The sequence below is a fragment of the Rhinatrema bivittatum genome, chromosome 8, assembly GCF_901001135.1.
Source record: "Rhinatrema bivittatum chromosome 8, aRhiBiv1.1, whole genome shotgun sequence".
NCBI classification, from domain to species: domain Eukaryota; kingdom Metazoa; phylum Chordata; class Amphibia; order Gymnophiona; family Rhinatrematidae; genus Rhinatrema; species Rhinatrema bivittatum.
The window spans coordinates 175,659,533-175,675,682 of record NC_042622.1 but is presented as its reverse complement, the minus strand read 5'-3'; the positions used below and the strand labels follow the sequence as shown (position 1 = coordinate 175,675,682).

The following is a 16,150-nucleotide window of genomic DNA, read 5'->3' as shown; positions in this document are numbered from 1 at the left end:
GGTCAGCGGTAAAATAGGTAAAAAGAGGCGCTAGGGACACTAGCGCGTCCCTAGCACCTCTTTTTGGACAGAAGCAGCGGCTGTCAGTGGGTTTGACAGCCGACGCTCAATTTTGCCGACGTCGGTTCTCAAACCTGCTGACAGCCACGGGTTCGGAAACCGGATGCCGGCAAAATTGAGCGTCAAGTTTTCAACCCACAAGCCGACTTCAATTTTTTTTTTTTTTTTTTTTTTTTTTACTTTTTGTAACTTTCAGGACCTCCGACTTAATATCGCCATGATATTAAATTGGAGGGTGCACAGAAAAGCAGTTTACACTGCTTTTTTGTGCACTTTCCCAGTGCCCGGAGAAATTAGCGCCTTTGGGTAGGCGCTAATTTCTCCGGGCACTGGGAAAGTGCATTGGGCGCGTCCAACCCCTCCAAACCTAATAGCGCCCACAACATGCATTTGCATGTTGCGGGCGCTATTAGGTTTGGGGGGGTTGGACGCGCGTTTTCAACCCCTTACTGAATAAGGGGTAACGCTAGCGCGTCGAAAACGCGCGTCCAATCGCGGGTTAACAGTGCGCTCCGCAGGAGCAAACTGTACTGTATCGGCCTGTTTGGAAATACATGTAAAACTGTCATGCCAGTAAAGTTAGATTGTAGCTACTGTAATGATACTGTAATCTCCAGGAAGTGCTCAGGGATAAGTATTATCTTAAAAGGCATTTTCCAAGGATTATATAAGTAGAGCTGCTAACCAGACATTCATTAGCTGTTAGAACTGGTGAAGTTTGGAAACTGCTTCCATGAAAGATAAGTTGAGGGGAATACCTCCAGGAGTTAACTGGATGGGACAGAGCTGTGGCTCCCTCCCTTTCATCCATGCAACTGTTTTGTGCCCCCCCCCCTCCCCGAAGCTGTTTACATCATTTATTTTGTTTATATGCATGTACAAACTCATATACAAAGGATGTCTTGGATTCCTGCCCTTTGTCAAATTCACTGACTAACCAATCAGCTCTTAAACCAGTTGCTAAGCCACCAGAGAACCATACTGCTGTAATCAGTGCCTCAAAGACCCCATTTTGTTTCTCTTCAAGTTGCTGATTACCCAGAAACCGAGACAGGCACAGACAATGAACCCAGACACAGAGAGACCACACAGAGTGTCGCATACACCACACCCAGACAAAGTGTGACCACATACCACAGATCAATGGTAAGGGTTGGAACATTAAAAAATAGATCTCAGCCAAAGGTTTCAGGAACTAGGAAAATAATCCATCCCTCCCTGCCCAACTTTTTTTTTTTTTTGCCTTTTTACGGTCTTCACCAACTGTTCCCATTTTTATTTTTTTTCCTTAGCTTGCTTATCTTATTTTCTCATGCTCTGTTTTGCTTAACTATTTTATACTTCTATTCCCCCTCCCCAACTCACTTCTCCACCTCCTTCAGCTCTTTGGCCTCTTTACCCATTCCCCTCCACCCTCCTTCCCCACCCGAGGCAGGCATCAGCTGCTAACATAGCAAGTTAGAAAAATTATTCCTACCAAATTTAACCCTAAGTCATTTATTATTCATCCTTGATCTCTTGCCTATCAGGAAGAGAGAATACCAGGAAGTGAAAGGCAGAATATTCTTGGTATTTTACATATAAACATGGAACATGGTGACAAATGAAGACCATATTATCCATTTAGTCTGCCCATCCACATTTCCTGCTCAGCTTTATAGCCCCTTCCTGTACCTCACAGATCCTCTGTGCTTGTCCTATATTTTCTTGAATTCTCATACAGTCCCAGTCTCTTCTACCTCCACAGGGAGGTTGTTCCATTTGTCCACCACCCTTTCTGTAAAGAAATATTTCCTTAGATTAATCTTGCATCTACCCTTCCTCCTAGGCCTGCTCCCTGTTCATTTATTCCTTGCAGGTATTTCCCTTCTTTCCTCCAGTGTATACATGTTTATATCTTTAAGTCTGACCACATGTACTTTATGATGAATACTGTTGACCATTTTAGTATCTGCCCTCTGGGCCGACTATTCCCTTTAACTTGAATTTTTTTATTTTACATTCTGCTTTTTGTGACTGATCAGCCACTTCAAAACTGATTATATTTAGGTACTGTAGGTATTTCCCGATCTCTAGAGGATTTGCAATCTAAGTTTCCACTTGAGGATGTGTTCTACAGTGTGGAATTAACTTCATGGACCTAGGCTGTGATCTTAGCCCCTTAAAAGAATCCAGCACAAGATGGCACATGACATTGATAATGAAATATTTTGTACAAAATAAGCTCAATTAAGGAATAAAAATATATACACACACATACACATTTTAGGGTCAGCCCCACAGTTCCAGCTGTACCACTACAGTGCAGGAGATGCATGTTTAAAACCTCTTGTTCAACAGGGCTTGGGCTACTATAGAGATGAGCCCTGCTGAAACACGTGTCCACTAGCCAGAGAAGAAGTTGAAGTCGCTTGGGCAGACCAGCTGGTGAGGGTAGTGGTGAAGAAAGAGGGGAAAAAAAAAAGAGGGGGGCGGTGAGGAGATTAAATACATACTCTGTAACAGATGTTATGTTTTCCTGTCCAGCAGACCCCACTGGATCATCTCGCAATTTATCATTTGGAAGTTGTGGAGGCAAGAACTCCAAATCTTTCCTCTTAGGAACCTTATAATACTTCCATGTGGTATCTGTTTCTTCCTCTTCCAAATGTACTGCTGCACCAACATAAAGGGTAGGCTCTAGGACTTCAGGAAATGAAGCTGGGAACGATTGGGATAATCCATCCATCCTGTCCTCTATTGCCTTAGAAGGAATCAAGGGGTCTGGAGTTGGCATTTGATAGAAATGCTGGCTCTGAGGAGTCGAAGGGTTTTTAATGGCATCTGCACCTTCGTCTACTCCGTCGCATGGGTGAGGACTAAGTGGCGGCGGCGGCGGCGAATTTGCCATTTCAGTGCCGTGCATCTGGGGAGTCTTTGCTATATCACTAGGTCTGATGTTTGAGAAACGACCCCGACTGTCCTGTGATCTGATCCCAAGTCTCTGATTGGCTGAGTCTGTTTCCATGGCAACATCGTCACTAACAGATGCACGATGGTGAAAAGGAGTCAGAGGGCGTTTCTGTGGTTTATCCCCTTTCTCTTGCTTCTCTGTGGCCTTATGTTTTGGAGCTGCCTGCTGCTGCTGGCTCACAGGCACCGCCTGCCCCTGCTGACCTGAATTTCTCTGTTTAAGATTTTTGTGCCTACAGAAATAAAAAAAAATGAGAGGGTCTCCGTAACATAGCAGTCAGAATATTATTCTGCAGCAATAACAGTTGAAATTCAATCATTTTTTACTAGAAACAACTAATTCTAAAAAAGACAACCATTAAACTATCCAGGTTGATTTTGAAGAAAGTGTGCATGCTATCATTTGTTTCTGAAATGTTCCAAGATTTATATACAAAAAAAAAATCGCTCATCTATTAATGTAAAGAAGCCACAAACTTCTTCTCACATTTGATTTCAAGAAGATGACAGTTTCAGGATACCACCCATACTGAAATTGTAACCCTCAAACAGAAACTGTGTCAATTAAGAGTTTTATAAATCTCTCCTCCTACATGCAAATTATGCGTAGGGCTCAGTTTTCAAAATATGTTTATCAAAGGCAAAACTGAGTTGGGTAAGAAAAATCAGGAAACAGCGCTGGATTTATTGAATTTCTCATGGAAAGTTATTGACCCTCAATTTTGAAAGTTTTGTTGTGCCAAAGGCCTCAGCAAGGACCTTAGGGAAAATCGTAAATATTGGAAATCTACAATTCCCATATTAAGTCAGGGATCAAAGTGTATTCAAGCTTCCCATGAATAGCCTGTATAATTATTAAAGCAAAAATACACTCTACAGCCAACCATAAAGGAATACTTAGCAAGAAAAAAAAAATCAGCATTTTGAAAAGCATAAAATACTTCATTCAAGAAAAGATATTCTATAATAAAATCACTTCTTACATTTTATGGGCCTTAAAGCTTGGTTTTACTGTACCTGGAACAACTGCAGTTTGCTCTCTGCGTGGATTCAACAAAATCCCAGGATGCTATTTTTTCAGCCATCTCCTCATCGCACACACCATTTGAAGTGACAGAATACTTTCGTCTGCAATTCAAAAATTGTGTTTTATTAGCATTACTTATCTTTTTCTCTCCGTTTCCTCTACATCTGAAATATCCTTATGAAGCAACAGAAAACTAGAAAATACACAAGCTGTCATTAAAAATCATTAGTGAGAACTGTGTAAAATCCGAAGTCTTCCCTTCAGCTGAAGAAATCTGCATGGTATTGGAGCAGCACAGATATGATATGGTACAGAGAATTTTATAATAGTCCACAAAGATGCCATGTAATCCGCATATTACAGCAGTTAACACTGTATATTTAATGGGGTTCTCCCCCCCCCCCACACACACACACACACACACACACAGGTGTCTCTTTTGAATATTTTATAATAAAGACTTCAGAATTTGCTTGTGCTATCCTACAGAAGGCATGATTTTATTTAACCTGCCTGGTTAGGATTTTTTTTTTTTTTTTAACAATTTTATTTACTTAGAATTTTTCAGGAGAAAGTAAAAGTATTAGTGCCAATAGGAAAGCCTCAGATCTTGCAATATTCAAAACAAGCTTTATTAACAGAGTTTAGCAATCGTTACTAGAGAAAGAGTGTAAACAAGTGAGATGTACAGTGTTAAGCCCACAGCAAGAATAAGGTACGCACTTGTTCTGCGCTCTGTTCATAGTGCATTCTTGCCAAACCTTATCCACCACCTGATTGGCTAGTTTCCTAGGGATTTTCCCCCCATGGTGGCTAGTGCTGTCAGAGTTGAATCCATCAGAAACAGAAGAAAACTTCACCCATTTCTGGGCCGACTGAGCATCCACTAGAGAGAAGAGAACAGACGTAGTAGAACCATAACTAGAATAAAGTGCGTTTACTGACTGTTTATAGCCATGCCGATCAATCACATAGCATGTGTATTCTGACAAGCTGAGTTTAAAAAAAAACCAACAAAAACGGAAATGTGGATATCTTGAGACATAACCAGAAAAATGTGAGGTATGAAAACACCAAATGGCTGTTAGAAGAGAAACTGGATTGGGGAATCATCTAAATTCTGCACGGCGAACACCATTCAGGGACCAGCAGGGATTAAAAAGAACAGGATCTTATTACATAATGCCTCCACCACAGCATTTTACAAGAAACAAAATAGTACAAACTACCTACTGAAAAACAATAAAGAAAACAAAAAATTACAAGAAAAAACAAACGAACAGCAAACTGCTATGAAAAACAAAATACTGAACACATGAGTAAGCAGCCATTTAAAAGTAGTAATGGAGTTAATCCAATGCCTGTTTGGGAATGCATAGAGACCCAATGTGGGAACAGATGAAGAGCAAATGGCAGCGGATAGTGAATCGCTAAAGAGCCCAAGCAGAATGGCTCTGTAGAAATTCTGCAAGAAATACAAGGATCCAGTAAACTACAAAGTTAGACTACAGACATTTTCTGCATTGTAAATGAAATGCAGTATCAAGTTGAAATATGAGACAGTGACTTTCTAGAGTGCTGCTTAAATACTAATTGTTGGCACAAGCACCAGTTCTCAGAATTTGTGAAAACTTTTTACCAGGAAGTTGAACTTGAAAAGTTCAAGCTACATTTCTTTTTAAATTTTATAGATGAGCTTAATTTAAAAGAAAACTCAAAATACAAATAAAATATCATTTAGGAAGGCATAAAGATACCCAATCCAAACAGATGCTTGCTATGAAGTAAAAAATGGCTCATTTTACATTTTCAGTACAAGTCTGATCAGAACCAAATGATCAATTTGACCTCATTTATCACAGCCCAATAGCTCCACAATTCTCACATTAATATTCTAATAATTCACCCAATTTTTGACAATATGCACATTCTATAAATTTTATATGTACAATGTTTGCAATGTTCTGAAACTAATTTTAATGATATAGGCAGGGACCTTCATTTACAGTTTTTATTTTATACTGGAATTATCAGTATTTATTATAACAAAAACAGAAGCAATTAGTAGGAAAAAAATTCATAGTTTTTCCCGGGTAAATGGAGAAATTACCTGATAATGTTCTTTTCCTTAGTGTAGACAGATGGACTCAGGACCAATGGTTTATTCTCCACTGCCAGCAGATGGAGACTGAGTCAGGTTTCAAAGCTGACATTACCCTAGATACACCCCTGCAGTGACCTCAGCCCTTCAGTATTCTCTTCAAAAGCCACTGTGGACATATTATTGAAAAGAAAAAAAAAAAAAAAAAAACTTGATTAAAGCCGGATAACCATAACTGTACTCAAACACTGAACCTCAGTAAGATTATAGATGCCCTGATCTAGGGACCAGATGACGGCTTACCAGTAATCTCTTGGAATTGATATCCACTCCACAGGCGAATCCTTGGCACCGTTCTTGGGTAGCCGAGGACGGATTGCTAAGTCAATCTGTCTACACTAAGGAAAATAAAATTATCAGGTAAGTAATTTCTCCATTTGCTTGCGTGGAGCCAGATGGACTCAGGACCAATGGGATGTACAAAAGCTACTCCCGATTGGGGCAGGAGGCTGCCCGCAGTCCGGTTAACAACGCCCTTGCAAAGGCTATGTCCTCCCAGCCCTGAACATCCAGGCGATAGAACATGGAGAAGATGTGCAAGATGACTGGAGACAGCATCAGTCTAGCTTCCTCCCATGAGACTGCCTGAGCCCTTGTGAAATGAGCTTTAACCTGAAGGGGGTAATTGCTTTCCTGCCTCCACACAGGCTCCTGTGACCACTTCCTTAATCCAGCGAGTTAAGGAAGCCTGTGAAGCTGGCTCACCCTGCTTCCTTCCACTGTGAAGGACAAACAGGCGGTCCGCCTTTCGGACCAGTTCTGAAACCTTCCAGATACCGCACCAAAAGCCTTCGGACATTCAAATGGCGGAGGAGGCGGTATTCTTCCGTGTCCTTGTGCTTATCTAGGGATGGCATCGAAATGGACTGATGCAAATAAAACTACGAGACTACCTTGGACAAGAAGCTGAAATGCTCCTGGAATCATCCGGAGGAACGGTTCCCGACACAATGCCTGTAGTTCAGAGAAGCAACGTGCTGAGCATATAGCCACCAGGAACACCATTTTCAGGGTTAATAAATGCAAGGAAAGACTGCGCAGTGGCCGAAAGTAGGGCCCTGCCAAAACTCCAATACTAGATTAAGATCCCATAAAGGATCCAGCCACCACAGGGGTGGCTGAAGTTGCTTCACCCCTTTCAGAAAACGGGCCATGTCCAGATGAGCCAACAGGTGGGTTATGTTCACCTCACCCCTGAAACAGGATAGAGCTGCTACCTGGACCTTCAAGGAGTTAAGGGTCAAACTTTTATTCAAGCCATCCTGCAAAACTTCCATAAATAATGGAATTTTGACCACCCAAGGGGGAAACACCGCGTTGCTCGCACCAGGCCTCAAAATACTCTCTAGACCCACACATACGCTAGGGATGTCGAGAACTTCCACACATGGAGTAAGTTGGCAATTACTGCCACTGAATATCCTCGCTTCTCGGGCAAGCCCTCTCAAGGGCCAGACCTTAATACAGAATCAAGTTGGATCCTCGTGAAGGACCTGTCCCTTCTGTAGCAGGTCCCTGTATGGTGGGAGGCACAGGGGGGGTCTCCACCAGGAGTCTCTGCATGTCCACATACCATAGACGCCTGAGCCAATCTGGTGCTACTAGTAGGACAAATCCCCTATGGCATTCGATTCTACGAATGACCCTGCCCAGGAGGGGCCACAGTGGGAAGCATATAGCAGCTCCTCTTCCAGCCAGTTCTAAATGAGTGTATCAATTCCCAGGGTCAACAGATCTAGTCTGCAAATGAAGAATCAGGGAACCTTCACATTGTGAGATGCAGTCAGAGCGTCAATGGACGGGAGACCCCAGTGATCTACTATCAGCTGAAAGGCTTTGGCAGACAACACCCACTCTCCCTGCTTAGAAAGTCTGCTCTGATGTTGTCTTTTCCTGTGATGTGGGAGGCTGAGATCATCTGTAGATGTATTTCCACCCATTCCATAAAGAGATCTCCTGTGACACTTTCTGGCTTTTGGTTCCACCCTGGCAGTTGATGTAGGCTACTGTTGCATTGTCCAACATTACGCGGACTGCATCACCCTGGAGTATGTGGCTGAATTGTAGACATGCCAATCTGACTGCCCAGGCTTCCAGGGGTTTATGTTCCAGAGGGTCGCTTCCTTGGTCCAACGCCCCTGGGCCGTCAGTTCCTAACAGTGAGGTCCCCAACCCTGGAGGCTCATGTCTATTGTGAAGACCAGCCAGTTCGGAAGGGCCAGGGGTACACCCCTGCCCAGATAAGCTTCCTGCAACCACCACTGGAGCCGAGAGGATACTTCCATGGGTAAGTGGAGGCGAATCAAATAGTCTTGAGACAGTGGGTTCCAAACTTGACAGCAGGGAGCATTGAAGTGGTCGCATGTCTGCCCTCTCCCATGGCACTACTTCCAGGGTTGCTGCCAGAGGGTGTTGAGATACGCCCGGTGTGGAGCTATCGTGTTCATCAACAGACACACTTACGACATCAATTTCCTTATCCGCGTGGTCGGGAGGGTAGACATTGCCCTGCTTGGTGTTGAACTAGACACTCAGATATTCCAAGGACTGGGAAGGTTTGAAACTGCTTTTGTTCAGGTTTACGACCCAACCGAGTTCCTTAAGCAAGGAGGTCACCCTATTAATCACTCGGAGACTCTCTTCCATGGACTTTGCCCGGATCAACCAGTCATCCAAGAACGGGTACACCAGGATTCCCTCTTTTCTCAATGCTGCCGTTACAACCATCATAATCTTGGAAAATGTTCTGGGGGCAGTGGCCAGGCCAAAGAACAGTGCCCGGAATTGATAACAGCGATTCAGTACCACAAAGCGTAGGAAACTATGCTCTTACCAGATTGGAATATGTAGGTAGGCCTCTGATAGGTCCAGAGAGGTTAAGAACTCTCCTGACTGTACAGCAATTATCATGGAGTGTATAGTTTCCATGCAGAAATGAATCTTTCAGATGTTGGTTGATGTTCTTGAGGTCCAGGACAGGGCAAAAGGAACCTTCCTTTCTTGGGTACGATGAAATAGATGGAAGCCCCCCAATATTTTCCAGGGGCAGGTACTGGGATTATAGCCTTCATCCCAAGGATCCTTAACAGGGTAGTCTCCACTGCCTGCTTCTTGTACTGGGAATGGCAAGGAGATATAATGAATATGTCCAGAGAAGTGCTGCGAAATTCCAGTGCATATCCTTCTCATATGATTGACAGTACCCATTTGTTTGAAATGATCTCAACTCATTGGTAGAAGAGGGACAGTCAACCCCTTATCTCCTTGTTCCAAGGGCGGGTTGGCAAAACTTCATTGGGGAGTTCGGGACAAACCTGAACCTGAGCCTGACCCGCTCAATGGCTGCAGACTCCAAAAGGACAGACCACACCCAAAGGGCCAAGACCTCTGAAACATCGAGTTTCTGTAGGGGCAAAAGCGTTGGGAGCCTCTGGATCGACCCCTCATTGGTAAGGGGCGCTGTAACTGCTTTCCCTTATCTTCTGGTAGCCGAGGTACCAATTTACTGGCCAGCTTTTCCACTTCGCTTCCGAAGAGGAATGATCCTTTAAAGGGCATCTTTGTGAGATTTGCCTTGGAGGTTGCGTCTGCTGACCAATTCCATAGCCATAGCTGTCTTCTAGCTGCCACCACTAAGGCCACTCCTCTGGCCAAGGTACAGACTAGGTCCGAGCCTGCTTCAGCTAAAAAGGCAGCAGGTTCCATAACTGCTCTGGAATTCGCCCCCGAGTCATCCACCTCCTGAGAAAGGAGCAGGCACGAGCGAGCTACAAGAAGCAATCTGCAAGTTTACCTTTTTAAAATTGCTTTTAATGAATTGCAGTTATTGTTTGTACATGTGTCATTTTCATCATGAAGTTTGTGAATAGTTTTTTTGTAATCTGAATGCAAGGGCAGAATAGAAATGTTTTAAAATAAATACATAAATTGCTATTGCATCAAAGGCCAGTTTAAGAATGGACTCCATCCGCCTATCGTGCACATCCTTTAAGGCCGCTCCTCCCTTCACTGGGATAGTTGTTCACTTAGAGATGGCACAGACCAGCGAATCCATTTTAGGGAAATGCAAACGTTCTCTCACTTGCAAATCCAGTGGGTACAGAGCTTCTAATGTTCATTCACCTTTAAAACTTGCTTTTGGGGCATCCCATTCCAGGTCAATCAACTCCTGGATGACTTCTAGTACTGGAAAGTAGCAAGAGGCTTTCCCATAGGGAAATCAGAATGGGATTCTTCTTTGTTTCTGTCAGAATCCACCCCGGGAACTCCCAGCATCTTCAGGGTCTAGGAAACCACGGCCGACAATTCATCTCTATGGAATTACCGTAACGTGGTCCGATATGGTTCTAAACCAGGAATCTGGAACCTCTTCTTCGTCCGTGACGTCTGGGTCTCTGCCAGGGATATCCTTGGTGAGTCGAGGCATGCCTCAAGGTCTGCCAATACGACAGGGAGGGTGGGTTTACTGGTTGAGGTTCCATCCACACAGGGGCAAGTAAGATAGACTGCGCCTGTATGAAGACTTTAAGGCCTTGAAAGAATTCCATCCAAGAGAAGGCGGCCGGGTCCATGCCTAGCCCAGTACGTACTGGGGTAGGTGCCGCTAAATTTCCCTCTCCAAGTGATGACCCAGTCCCGGAGTTACTCAGATCCGGGGTACTTCCAGTTAAGGCTGTGGCTCACCCATCCTCTAAATGGAAGGAGTTGGGCTTAGCAAAGTCCAGGGAGGCCAACTCTCCTTGGGCTTCGTCACAGTGCTGACATAAGCAAGAATCCAGGTCAGACTGTGCAGCCTTAATATGACAGGCAGCGCAGAGAGAGGAAGGTGCTTATGTTTCTTTGCTGCCGGAGCCATTGGCGACGGTAACTGTGTGTTCAGATGGCTCACGCTTAAAATTTTATGTGCACAGATTTTGGGCACCTACACAAGCTGCAGCGAAGCGCATGCAAAGCCTGTGCACCCAGCTTTACTTGTATTCTGCGCCTAGTAAGTTGTGCACGTATGTGCGCATGCGACATTATGCGCACAGCTCGTGTGCAGAGCCATCATGCACTGCGTGTTCCAAAAGGTCTATGATAGGCAATACAGGCACAAAAACGTATGCAAGATGGCGCCGTCACGGCCTAACACTCAGTGTGCTTACCAACCCTAAAGCAGGACCGCGCAACCCGCTCAAAAGCCCACTTCCTCTAACCCCAACGGGATTGGTAACATCGGTACGGCTCGCCGAGCAAAGAAGACCGGAGGAAGTCTTTCTGAAACCCCTCCAACATCTCTGAATAGGAAGGACATTTTTTTTCCTGGGCTCAGCGCTTACCAGCTGAGTACAGAGTCTGTCTCTGGCTGCAGGGGGGAGAGGGCTTTGGCCATCACTGCTGCGCTCAGCTTCCTGAACCTGCTGCCTTTCAGCTGCTTCAGCAGCAAAGTCCACGCCAGGAACTGGCTACTGGACCAAAGCATACCTCTGAGGGATCTCTGAAATCACCTCAGGAATTCTCAACTGGGGGAGGGACCTTTAGTTATCACTGCAGGAGCGCAGGGCTCAATCTTTTCTCCAATTTAAAGGTAGAATTTCTTCTTCCAAAAGGTAAAGCGATCCCCCCTTAGGGAAAGCATGTCCACATCTGCTGGAGACTGAGAAATACAGAAGGGTTGAAGTCACTGCAGGGGTGTAGCTAGGGTGAGATCAGCTTTGAAAACTGTCTCCATCTGCTGGCAGGGGAGCATAAACCATTAGTACTGAGTCTATCTGGCAACACACTAGGAAATATAATTTTTGTTCTTGTAATAAAACACAAACTCCCCAAGAAAAATAAAACAATGAAGGCCCCCAGACATTGCCCAGAGATTAAATTGGGTTTCTCTGCCCCCATGACAAATAAAGGTTCATTAAGATTGAGCAAGTAGGAGTCCTAAAGCCTTCATTCATCATTTATCACAAGCCATCTCACGAACAGCTAAGATTGTTCTATGTATTTTGAAGCTGGGAAGGATGTGGCAAAGGGGGTCTGTAATCAACTCTTATATCAAAGTGTGATGAAGCTCACCCTGCTTTCAAATCAGAACTTGAAAGCATTTCTTGCCAAGAGTATTCCATAATTAGCCAAAGGACACACCTAAAATACAGCCTCCTCACATGGCAACTTGGAATGCAAGCCATAGGACCGACTTTAAGGAATGTAAAAATTTGAATAGCACATAAACTGTATTACTTTCATACCTCAGAGTTCTTAAACTGCATATTTATAATTTGGTATGAAGTATTTCAAAGCAATGACAACAAAAACCTATGTTAGATCTCTAGATTTGTAAGGGTTCAATATGCTGCCATGTTGCCAGCTTTCTAGCTATTGGAATGTGTTTTATACATATCTTCTCTATCCAACAATCAATGTAGTCTCCCAACATGCTCTCCCTCACTTCCTAATGATATTCAAATCCTCTCAGCTTGGTTTGCAAAAGAGACAGCATCTCCTGATCTCTTTACCAGACTAGCACTATTTCTAATGTGGTGGTGTGCGACTATAGGAGCTTTTTAGGAAATCAATTACGAACAGTAGCTAAGGTTGAAAGTTCGACAACTGGTGATAGTGCTCACAAGTTTCAAAACTTGTACTAATTACATTTTTGTTGCAGGTGTTGTGCCCAATAAATGTGTTCATTTCTGTCCATATTGTAATTCATGGAATTTCAAAATGCATCCATTGTTTCATACATAAAAATATACATATATATTTTAGACTATCTTTTTAATTACAAAAGCCTTCAAAATTAAGCTCCTGATTACTCTTCTCTCATTAAGATGCAGCAATCATTTTTCTTCTGACCTGTCTGGACTTCCTCAGGGGATGTTGGTGGAGTCAGAGTTACTGAAGACATGGCAGGATCTCTTGTGGAAACAGGCACTTGGTGGACACCCAGGCAGGTAGTTGAACAGTGAGAGGCTCCAACAGAGCTGGGAGAAGGGATATCAGACTGAGGAACTAGAACTAAGCATGCTGGATAGACCATTCGCACGCCAGCTAAAAGAAAAAAAGAAAATATGGCATATAAATGTTAAATCATTGTTGTTCAGTCCTCTGGCAATGGTTAAGTCTTTGCTTCATTCATTTATTTAAATTGCTAGCCCACTGATTCACCAATCTTAGCGGGTTACAAATTACATACAAGTCAATTTAACATACAAGTTTATCAAAACATAAGTAACAGAACAAATCAAATCAAGCAGTATTTTTGTTTCATTCTTTATAGCCTTTTTTATAGTACTATTTCAGTTATGCAATCATGAGGATTTTTTTTTCCAGTGGAGAAACAGTTTTTCCTGCTCCTTTTGGGTTTCTAGCTTAATCAAGACTTGCACTAAGCAGGTTATGGCACCATGAGTCTTCATCCACAGTTATCCAGGGTCTTTGCCTTATTTTAAAGTCATCCCATGCAACCCAGCCATCAACACACTGTTGAGAAGCATGAAGCGCAGTTTCCACTGGAACTTACACAAGTGTACTCTTGAATCAGACAATGGAGAAATTACTTACCTGAATTTTGTTTTCCTTAGTGTAGACAGATGGACCTAGGACCAATGGGTTATATGCTCCCCTGCTAGCAGATGGAGACGGAGTCAGGTTTAAAAGCTCCGTCTTGTGCACCAGTTCTGAAAGTTCCAGATATGCACCAAAAGCCTACTGATGTTTAAATAGCAGAGGAGACTGGTTCTTCCTTTTTCTTGTATCTATCTAGGGATGGCAATGAAATGGACAGATTCAAATAAAACTCCAAGACTACCTTGAGCAAGAAGAATAGAACAGTACAAAATTGTAGCGCTCTTGGAGTCGTCCGTAGGAACAGTTCTCGAGACAACAATGCGTGTAGTTCATATATCCGACGAGCCAAGCATATTGCCACCAGGAACACCGTTTTCAGGGTTAATAGGAACAAGGACAGATTGCGCAGCGGCCGAAAGAAGGGCCCTGCCAAAAACTCCAATACTATATTAAGATTCCACAAGGGAACTGCCCAGCGTAATTGTGGCCAGAAGCGCTTTACCCCCTTTAGAAAACTGACCATGTCTGGATGCGCCGAAGGTGGTAATTACAGACACCGAATAGCCACGCTTCATGAGGCGAGCCTGCTCAAGGGCCAAACCATATGACAAAATAGAGTTGGATCCTCGTGAAAAACCGGACCTTGCTGGAGCAGGTCCCTGTGTAGTGGGAGGCACAGGGAGGGTCTCCACTATAAGTCTCTGCATACCACAGGCACCTGGGCCAATCCGGAGCTATTAGAAGGACTAATCCCCTGTGGCACTCAATCCTACAAGTGACCCTGGCCAGCAGGGGCCATGGAGGAAAAGCATATAGTAAGTCCTCTTCTGGCCAGGCATCGCTCCCCAGGGACCAGTCTCTTCTGCGACTGAAGAATCAGGAAACCTTCACTTTGTAAGATTGAGCCAGCAGGTTGATGGACAGCTATCTACCAGTAGCTGAAAGGCTCTGGCCAACAACGCCCATTCTCCTGGATCCAGACTCTCCATGCTTAGAAATTCTGCTCTGATGTTGTCCTTTCCTGCTATTGGGGAGACAGATCTGTAGATGCAATTCCGCCCATTCCATAAGGAGATCTATCTCCAAAGACACTTGCTGGCTAATGGTTCCCCCCTGGCTTTGATGTAGGCTACTGTTGTGTTGTCAGACATTATGCAGACCGCCTGATTCAGAAGTATGTGGCTGAACTGTAGACACCCCAATCTGACTACCTGGGTTTCCAGGCAGTTTATGTTCCAGCTTGCCTCTTCCTTGGTCCAACGCCCCTGGGTCACCGGTTCCTAACAGTGAGCTCCCCACCCCCGAAGGCTCGCGTCCGTCGTGAGAACTAGCCATTCCAGAGGGGACAGGCTTATACCCTTGCTCAGGTGGGCTTCCTGCAGCCACCACTGAAGCTGAGAACATACTTCTAAATCAGGTGTAGGTTGAATTGCATAGTCCTGGGACAGCAGATTCCAACGTGACAGCAGGGAGCGTTGAAGTGGATGCATGTGTGCCCTCACCCACGGTACTACCTCCAGGGTTGATGTCATCAGACAGAGGACCTGAAGATAGCTCCACACCCTGGGGCATATGGAATTTGTCAACCAGCGCACTTGACACATCTTCCTTAATCTCAAGGCTGGAAGGAAGACCTTGTCCTGTATTGGTGTCAAACTGGACTCTCAGATACTCTAAGTACTGGGAGAGCTTGAGACTGCTCTTGCCCATGTTCATGACCCAACCAGTTCCTGAAGCAGGGACATCACCCTGCGGATCACCTGGAGGCTCTCCTTTAATGACTTCACCTGGATCAACCAGTCATCCAAGTATGGGTGCACCAGGATTCCTTCTTTCCTCAGTGCCACTGCCACGACCACTATAGTTTTGGAAAATGTTCTGGGGGTGGTAGCCAGGCCAAAGGGCAGCGCCTAGAACTGATAATGGCAGCCTAGCACCACAAAGCATAGGAAACTCTGGTGGTCTTGTTGGATTGGAATGTGGAGGTAGGCCTCCGAGAGGTCCAAGGAGGTTAAGAACTTCCCTGGTTGTATGGACATTATGACAGAGCATAGAGTTTCCATGCAGAAATTAATTACTTGTAGATGACGGTTGACGCTCTTGAGGTCCAGGATGGAGCAAAAGGAACCCTCCTCCTTCTTGGGTACAATGGTATAGTGCCCCATATTTTCCTGGGGGTACAGGTACTGGAATTACAGCCCTCAAATTGAGAGGCCTTGTCAAGATAGATTCCACTGCCAGCTTTTTGTGCTGGCAGTGGCACGGAGACATTATGAATATGTCCTGAAGGATGCTGCGAAACTCCAGCACATATCCTTCTCGTATGATATCCAGTACCCATTTGTCAAACATGATCTCGACCCACTACTGGTAGAAAAGGGATAGTCAACCCTTATCGTCTCATTGAT

General features: G+C 44.3%; 1 protein-coding gene across 1 annotated transcript in view; it reads right to left on the bottom strand.

Annotated features, from left to right (window-relative positions):
- Positions 1-16,150, bottom strand: part of MED13 (mediator complex subunit 13) — a 303,754-nt gene that overhangs the window by 191,311 nt on the left and 96,293 nt on the right. Inside the window, exons 6-9 of the mRNA XM_029611551.1 lie at positions 13,029-13,223; positions 4,763-4,925; positions 4,030-4,140; positions 2,556-3,245 (exon numbers count right to left, since the gene is read on the bottom strand). Of these exons, the coding sequence (XP_029467411.1) occupies positions 2,556-3,245; positions 4,030-4,140; positions 4,763-4,925; positions 13,029-13,223 (1,159 nt within the window). The remainder of the gene's footprint in view (positions 1-2,555; positions 3,246-4,029; positions 4,141-4,762; positions 4,926-13,028; positions 13,224-16,150) is intronic.